Source organism: Kryptolebias marmoratus, linkage group LG19, assembly GCF_001649575.2.
Source record: "Kryptolebias marmoratus isolate JLee-2015 linkage group LG19, ASM164957v2, whole genome shotgun sequence".
Classification (NCBI taxonomy): domain Eukaryota; kingdom Metazoa; phylum Chordata; class Actinopteri; order Cyprinodontiformes; family Rivulidae; genus Kryptolebias; species Kryptolebias marmoratus.
This window is the reverse complement of record NC_051448.1, coordinates 4932988-4941698: the sequence shown is the minus strand read 5'-3', so window position 1 is coordinate 4941698 and position 8711 is coordinate 4932988. Positions and strand designations below refer to the sequence as shown.

Below are 8711 nucleotides of genomic sequence, written 5' to 3'. Positions count from 1 at the left end.
TTTGCAGTTGCACCACAACTGCTTCCACCCACCTCGATCATCATCATCATATGAAATAACTTTTTGTCACAACATAAAATAGTGGCTGGTAAAATATTTGAGTGGCTGGTAAAAATTTTGTCCCCCAGCCACTATGGACAAAATTTTTAATTTCCACCCCTGAATATACTACATATGAAAATTAAAATGTTAGACATAATAATATGGATGTTTTATTGAGTACAACGATTTGAACTGGCTGCCAATCCACACATTAAACAAATGACATTAAATGCAGGCGATTTGGATCCACTATTTTACAGCCCGAGATAAAATAATATTGCGAGGAAACGCAAAAGGTTTGTGTTAGTGCACGTAAAGCATTGTGAGGATACGCACTGCTATTTTTATTTGAAATATTCCTTCACGTGGCTCCGTAGTAAACTGATGCAAGTTATCAGTTATTTCTAAAGCTAATCCAAACGGAACCGTCATGTTTACTTCCGGTTGCGACCTTACGTAAAATGACGCTTTACGTTCCCAGTTAATACGTACGGACACCTCGGGCGTTTCATTGGCTGAACCTTAGCAACCGTTTGGAGTCCTTAGCAACAGCAGGGAAGAAGGAGCGATGGGGTTTGTTTTGTGCTTTTTATTATAATAAACTTAATAAAACAGTCAGTTTACGCGGATAGTTATTAGTTTGAATCTTTAAAGTGTCCGTTTAGATTCAGATGGACCATAAAAAGCAACAAACCAAACGGATTTTTGTGAACGACGTCGACGGATATTCTTCAAAACACATCGCGAAGGTAAAGCTGCCGCTTCAAAACAACACGTCCCGTCAGTCTGTAGTTTGTAGTAACTCCTCCAAACCTCCTGAACAGTTTTTGTCAACATGCGAAGGCGGGGATGAGTCTGAGGATGGGGACACAGAGGAGACATTACCTTCCCCTGGAGATGAACCAGCCTTTCAGGTCGTAGGAACCGTTTCCTCATCCTCCGAAAAGCTGCACTTTCTACACGAACAGCACGAGGTTTGTAAACTGTTTGCCAAAAAAAACAAATAAATAAAAAGCACATCATCAGTTCTGACCTGATTCTTTGCTCTGGTCCACATGTGGCTCCAGTTTGGACTGAAAACAACATAAACCTGAATCAGCTTCTTTAATAAACTCATTTTAGCTGTTTTTCCTGTCCGTGTGTTTTTGCAGCATCTGCAGCAGAATGACTCCAATATTCCAGGTTTGGCTTCCTGTGTGAAGCCAGTATTTAACAGAAATTAATCAGCATATCGGTTATTAATAAAAGCACCATCACCACAGTTCCAGAATCAGCTGAATGTGACTCAAGTTTTCACTTAAATATGTTTAAAATTTTACTCACCAGCTTAACAGTTGGGGTCATAGTTTGTTTGGCTGTTTTTTTAATTATTATTATTTGTTTATGTTGCTCTCCGATATACAGTATGTCCTCCAAACCCGACAGAAAATTTGTATTTTTGAGCATATTTACTGCAGTAAATGCAGAAATTAGAGTTTTGCACACCTGTTGGATTTGACAGGTTTTAAGGCATTAAAACATAAACGGACGATTCTTATAAGAATGTGGAGAAAAGTCTGCTTCTAATAAAATATTTATGAGTTTAAGTACACAAAGTTTGTAGTTTTGTCTTTTAATTTTTTTAGCCTGCAGCTAAATACTTGTTCTTGTTCTGTTTAAAATCATATATATTATATAAAAACTACATTTACAGAACACAACAAAAACAAACTGTAGCTTGTGTTTGAATATATAGTATATAAAATTATTATGTTTTTTAAGAGCCAGATAGATGTACGTGGTTCCCTGTTTAGTAGAAAAGATGATTGGTGTTAAGACGAGTGTAAACCTTTAAAAACACAGACTTTAAGTTGATTTCTGATTGACAGGCAGGTGAAACCGGTTCCATAATAAGGACATTTAAGGACATTTAATCTCTTTTTCCCCAGTCCCCAACCAGAGATGAGCTTTTTCAGTGCCTGCTGGACTGCGACGTGGTGGTTTACAACATCTCAGAAAGTTCAACTCTGCAGCAGGTTGACGAAGCAACTTGGGCCGTTACAGGTGAAGTCCCGGAGTGTGAAGAATATCTGACAAACTGGCTTCCTGGATAACTTCTATACGCCTTTTTCCATCTTTTATAAACAGCCCTCCATGCCCAAATGGAGACATTTAAATCTAGGAAAATGTTCATCTTAGTTTCCACAGTGATGACGTGGGCCATGACCAAACCTCAAGAACCGGTAAAAAAACTATAATCCTAAAAGGCAAAAGATTCCCAAAAACCCAACCGGTGAGTTCTTATTTGTTGTTGTCAGGATGACCCGGACGCTTTTTTCTCAGAGGAGGACTTCAGACAAAGAAGACCTCATCCGAGTTTCAGAAACCACAACAATCTGGAAAAACTTGTCCTCAAACTGGCGAGAGGGGTGAGTGATATTCATGCTGCGACAAATATTCCCACGTCTTCCAGAAGATATTCAAACAAAAGCACTGGATGCTGTGATTTTTTTCACATTTCTAGAAAAAGTCCAAACTGAAATGTTACGTCGTAACATCAGGACTTCAGTACGGAATGGGGGAGAACCTTTTTCACTACTTTTTTAAGGTAAATATTCAAATATTAACATGAAAATAGCCTCTGTAGCATGTTGCCCTTCATCTCAGTTTGTTTGTTCTGTATTTTCAGGTTTCTTGGTTGATGCAGGTTCCAAAGGTTCCTGTATTTGGAGACGGCACCAACTACATTCCCACGATTCACATTCATGACCTCGGAGGGTAAATTTAATAAACCGTAACGTGCTCAGAAATAATCAGATCAGAGTTGAACTGACTGTATTTTTCTTTTCTACAGAGTGATTCAAAACATTATTGAACTGCGACCAAAGATGAAATACATCCTTGCTGTTGATGAGTCCAAAAACACCTTAAAGGATATCATAAAGGTATTTATTTTATAGAAGAATTAGGCAAATAACTAGAAGCACTCAGAGAACACAAACCTCCACCAAGGCCGCAGCGTGATCCGGATCATAATCAGAATTTAATCCATTTCATCCAGATCTGTTCTTTAATTTTTACCTGATCTTTGCTGACAGACAAACAAACAAACCACCGGACACAACAGGAAACAGAACCTCCCTGGTGGAGATAGTTTAGATAGTTTAGTTTTAGAAATGTTTATTTTAAAATAACATTCAGCTAAAACAAGCCTCTTTTACTCTTCAGATGGTAAGTGACGTCCTCGGGCCAGAAAAGGTCCAGAAGATGTCGCTGCAGGACGCCATCAGCATGACGGCCTTTAAGGTACAGCATATTTGCTTGTTTGTTTGTTTTGTAGAAGGAAGTTAATCTTTTCTGTATCACAGCTGTCATGGATTGTAAGGAAAGGTACCCAGAATGCAGACTAATACTCAAAAGAAAACTAATTTATTTACCAAATAATCAAAAGGCCGACGAGGCATCAACTAAAACTAAATAACAAACCGTAGAAAAACCAGGATTGATCAAACATCAGGGAAACCAGACAGCACCTGGGAGTGACAACAAACCAGCAGGTAAGTGTGGAAAACGACCGGGTTTTAAAGACTGAGGCTAACGAGGAAACGGAAACAGGTGACTGATTACTAACAAGGAACAGGTGTAGATGGTGAGGCAGGTTGACAGAACTACTGAGGGAGAGAGAGTGATCGCACAAGAAACAGAATAACAAAAGGAAACATACAAATCAGTGGAGAAATAAACTTAACACAGGGAGCAAAAGAAACATGAAACAAAAAACCAAACACTAAAATAAACTCAAGAGCCCCGAATCCTGACAACAGCTCAGTTCTTATATTCACATCGAACCTCACCCAGATCTGTTTGTCTTGTTGCTGTTTTTATGACTCATTTTGTTTTATTTATATAGGATAAACTGTTGTTTTTAACATCTGCCAAATAAAATGCAGACTTTCGTAACTGACGAGGGGCAGCTTTACTCTGAAAATGTTTGGGGAAGTGATCGTCACAAACATGAAACCGACCGCCGCAGGAGGAGGAAAACAAACCCTGAACTGTTCGCTTTTCTGTTCTTACATTATTTTGTAATCGCAGCCAGATGAGTTGGATTGCCTCGGGGTCAACCTCCGCCTGGATGCTGTGATTGTGAATGACACGTTCAACCTGAGCTGGGCGTGCAGGTCGGGGATGGTGGCGAACATGGAGAACATCGTGCAGGAATACAAAGACACCAGGCAGCTTCTCGTGAGTGCTCCAGATCGTTGCCTCACTTATTTCCTGTTTGGAGCTTACTAGTTTACATCCAAAGACTCGGTAAACAAAACCGTGAGACAGTTTATGGTTTCCACTTTAAAGTTTTACGAGTTTATGTGAGAAAAACTGTCATTTTCCCCCGTTTCAGCCTTGTAATATTGCTGCAGAAAATGACTTTTTTTCCCCCCTGCTCTCTTTATTCTTTAGCCAGTTAAAATCTGCCTGCTTGGACCTCCAGCTGTGGGGAAAACCACTGTGGCTGAGAAGCTCTGCCAGCATTACAAAATACACCACATCCACATTAAAAGCGTCATCGAGGAGAAAACTACACAACTGGTCAGTGGAAGCAGAAATCTCTGATCCCACCGAAGCATTTCAGTCACAAAAAAAACGATGCTTGGAATCCGTATGGCAGGTGAAACCAGACATGTGGTGTTTGTCGTGAACGCAGGAGGAGATGATAAACGGAGCCCATCCTGAACACGTCGGTGAAGAAGAAGCAGCAGCTGCACAGAAACATCTGGAAGACATTAACAAAAGCTTAGAAGAGAATAAAGGTCTGTCAAAACAAACATGTCCGAACGAGAGTTCCTCAAGCATGAGGCTGAAAACGACACAGAGCTTTCTGTGCTTTTAAAACTTTATCTGGATTAAGTGTCACATCCTGACTGATGATTAATGGAATAAAATGATTTTAAAAGTCTTCCATGGAGCTTATTTGGACGATGTTTTACTGAAGTAGTTGGATTTCCTGATATGTTTTTGGAAGAGTATTTTAAAAAGCTGAGTTTGTCACTTTTCATTCGTCAGGCCGACTGGCCGAACTCCAGATCTGTGAAATTCTGCAAGAAAAGCTGAACTCTAAACCGTGCCGGAACCACGGCTTTGTTCTTGACGGCTTCCCGAAGACTTATCAGCAAGCCAAGATGATCTTCTGTGGTGAGCCTTGGCAGATAAAACAACTGCTCTCAGTTTCAAATAAACTCTTTGTTTGGGAGTTTACTGCTGTGTTTGTTTTGCTCAGGTGAGGAACCAGAGAACCAGGATTCAGAGCTGATGTCCAAAACCCCTCCGTACAATAAGACCATCACTCCAGGTTCTGATAGGAACTCAGAGCTGAAGTCAGAAGGTTCTGACCCGCGGGTGTTAGAAGTTTTTTGTTGTTTCTTGTCCTAATCGCAGAGTTCGTGTTTTCTCTCGATGCGACCGATGAGTTCCTGACCGATCGAGTCCAAGGACTTCCAGAGAGAGAGGCGGAGAAGAAGCGCTTCACTCAGGAGGAGTTCCTTCCTCGTCTGGAGAGGTTCAGGCGGCTCGGCGGCGCTGAGGAAACACTGCTGGACTTCTTTGATCACCGTGAGATTCACCCAGAGCACATCGGTGAGCTCAGACTCTGCAGGCTTCACAGACACAGTATTCTCCGTTTTTAGTCTCCTGGTGCCTTCATCGGCGGGCGATAATGTTCTTTCCTGTGTCAGTTACCAAAATATCTCACGACGGATTTAATGAAACTCACACAAGCTAGATATTAGTTGAACCTCTACAGCTGATTAACGTTTGGAATCATCTCACACAGCTGATCGACATGAGCCAACACAAAAATGGCCATATCTTAGTCAAATCTACAGATCCTGAGCTAAAATTTGAAGTGGGAGTCGCTGGGAGTCATCCTCAACACAAACTGGAAAGCCCTATCTCTGGCGTGAAAGGTGGCGGGTGATATGCATTCCTTTGTTTATATAAGGAGGAACTCTCTCTGCAGCTTCCCCTCTGTTTGTTGTACAAACAGCCCAGATGTCTTTACCCACATTAACGATGTCTTCGTCTCCTCCAGACGTCCATACAGATGACTCGGAGTACACGGAGGTCATGAAGAAGGTCACGGAGATCGTGGGGGTTCCTAAGAACTACGGCCCGAGTCCAGAGGAGCAGGAGGAGGAGAACCGATGGAGAGAACACGAGAGGAGGCAGAAGCTGGCTGCAGAGGCTGTCGAGAGGAAACGCAGGAAAGAGGCAGCGCTGGCTGAGATGGCAGCTCGGTGCGAAGAGTGGGTAAGCCCCCACGTTATAAATACTGTCAGCACCTGGGGATGAAAACCTAATCAGCTGTAAGTTCTGCTCATCAGCAGAAGAATGTGTCGGAGGTGAGGCGACAGGAGAGCGAGCTGCTGGAAGCTCAGGCTCTTCCTCTGAGGAACTACCTGATGAAGTACGTGATGCCTTCACTGACCCAGGCCATGTCCGAGAGCTGCAGAATCAAGCCGGGCGACCCCGTGGACTTTCTGGTATTCACACAGTAAACTCTGAACAACATATAAAACTCTGATCATCAGCTGTTTCCTTTAATTGTTCTGTTTTGTTTTGCAGGCTGAACATCTTTTACACAACAACAAACTAAAATAATCATTTCTCCGACGGAGGAGGTGACACAGCTCCTGAAGTAAAGGAAAACAAATCGTTTTAGTTTGACATATATTATATATTTACAAATGATTTATTTGATTCACCTGATTTGTCTCCTTGAGGCTCCGTGCTCAGCAGGAAAAGCTTAAAAAGAGTTGAGATGGTAAAATATGTAAATACAAAACAAATAAAACCTAGGTTTGAGGAAAAAGACATGATTTATTTAGTCACAGGATCCTCACTTTGTAATTACAGTGAGAGATGTTGACCAAACATCTGATTCTGCAACAATTTAAAGTCTGTTGTTGTAAATTGTTTAATTACTTATTGTGCAAAAGCTCTGCAGCTCTTTGAGAAAAGGCCAGAAGTCCCGTCTTCCTTCAGTGGATCTGAAACTGCAGGAGAAACACTAAAACCCAGCTGGAGAAACTTTACCAAACCTGCCGTTCAGTCCTTCGAATTTCCCACCAAGGATCGGTACACAGAGGCGCAAATGTCGCCACAAATAAAATCACAATTTAAAAAAAAAAAAAAAGCTGCACTGAGTTCGCTTGTGGTCACGAAACAATCCACTTGGATTCAGAAAGCTGAAATAACCGAGCCAACAAAAGCTGGAAAAAGAATGATTACCGTGATTTATTTCCCACACTTTAAGTGTAAACTGAAGCAGGTTAAAACTCACTGCAGATGGTGAGTGAGTCAGGTCCGACCGGGCTGCAGAGCCAGAACTTCCTGGAAGAAGAATTAACTTGTTTATGCAGCCGCGGTTCAGATGGAATCACACGATGTAACCTTCTGCTGTCTGCTTTATTTAAAAGGAAATAAATGCTTATAGTGTACTCTGTGTGTATTAATAATATTTATTAGTATAAAGTTTTATTTGGACAGGGTCACCTAGTGTTGACAGCTGCTCTTTCAACACTAGGTGGCGCAAAGAATCCTGATTTTGTTCCAAATCTTCCCAAAGCCAAGACAGTCCTTTCAGTTAAACGCTTTGAAATTGGAATATTTTCAGCCAGTGTGGCTGTAGAAAGTCCTTTACTTCTGATAGCGTTTTAAAAATCTGTTATAAAAGAATAAGAATGCGTTTGTCGAGTTGTTGCGGTCACTTGGGACGGTCCAGAGTCTGAAGTCTGCTTTGTAGTTCGTTTTTAGAGCAGGGCAGCTCGCAGTAAAACAGAAAATAATTCACCACAAACACATCGATGCTACCGCGGTTCGTTTCCAGATTAGCACATTAACATCGCTGCTTTATTTATCAGGCGTCTCTTTTTCAGTGCGGGAGATTCGCATCATTTTACAGTGCCACCAAAACTGTGATGTTGCCTGGAAGCACGGTAGAGCAGTGGTTAGAGCTGTTGCCTCACAGCACACAGGTCTCAGGTTTGCATCCTGGCCTTTCTGTGTGGAGTTTAAACGTTCTCCTCGTGAGTGTGTCCCTCGGCGATAGTGGAAGTGGTCATTTGTCTTTACGTGATGGACTCGCGGCCTGTCCAGGGTGTCCCACACTGTCTCCACTGGAGACAGACACCAGCTCCACTGCGACCCAAGCAAACAAAAACTGGAATGAAATGTTTTGTGTAAATATAATCCTACCACTGAAAAGTGACAGATTGATGGAGGACAAATTAAAGACAAGGGACAGAGTTGTCTCAGAAAGTAAACATCTGAGGCTCAGACAGATTTAAAAATGGATGAAATTTGGAGTGGTTGTAGCTGAGAGTCATTCCCAACTCATGGAGCGAGATCTGTTTTTAAAACTTAACTCCCAGAGACAACTCCGTCTGTAGTGTTAGCAAAATGAGTCTCTGAAAAGATTTTAATGTCCATCGCAGCTAACTCACTTTAGGAAACACAAACATGGCTGCCACAGCCAACAACTGGAGGTCGTCTTCAACACGTCCTGAGCTCTGACACGTCTTGTGAGATCTCACAGTAACCCATTAGATTGTGCAGGTTTGACCGAAACGGCTCTAATTCCTTCTCAGCAAAGAAATGGTTTTAGTTTAAAGCTGTGGCAGGCAGCGGGCGAC

At 41.8% G+C, this 8711-nt stretch overlaps 1 protein-coding gene across 2 annotated transcripts; it reads left to right on the top strand.

The window, feature by feature from the left end:
- Positions 1-580: 580 nt before the first annotated feature.
- Positions 581-7517, top strand: LOC108233390 (adenylate kinase 7). 2 transcript variants are annotated; one of them, XM_017411812.3, is made up of 18 exons: positions 581-791; positions 867-1016; positions 1971-2085; positions 2170-2264; positions 2340-2450; positions 2546-2629; positions 2711-2799; positions 2876-2966; positions 3250-3327; positions 4117-4266; positions 4483-4611; positions 4727-4832; positions 5086-5214; positions 5300-5371; positions 5458-5655; positions 6110-6327; positions 6405-6560; positions 6643-7517. In XM_017411812.3, the coding sequence occupies exons 1-18, from the start codon at positions 714-716 to the stop codon at positions 6676-6678; spliced, it is 2085 nt and encodes a 694-aa protein (XP_017267301.1). In that variant the 5' UTR covers positions 581-713; the 3' UTR covers positions 6679-7517. The 2 variants fall into 2 exon arrangements, with proteins under 2 accessions (XP_017267301.1, XP_017267300.1); XM_017411811.3 differs by having other exon boundaries at positions 6402-6560.
- Positions 7518-8711: the final 1194 nt, after the last annotated feature.

What these genes read in the sequence shown, in the direction of transcription:
- LOC108233390 (XM_017411811.3), top strand. Translation starts at nt 714, where the DNA reads ATGGACCATAAAAAGCAACAAACCAAACGGATTTTTGTGAACGACGTC. An exon ending in TTTTTCACTACTTTTTTAAG is followed by an intron (nt 2,630 to 2,710) that starts GTAAATATTCAA and finishes CTGTATTTTCAG; the next exon opens with GTTTCTTGGTTGATGCAGGT. An exon ending in CAGCTCGGTGCGAAGAGTGG is followed by an intron (nt 6,328 to 6,401) that starts GTAAGCCCCCAC and finishes TCTGCTCATCAG; the next exon opens with CAGAAGAATGTGTCGGAGGT.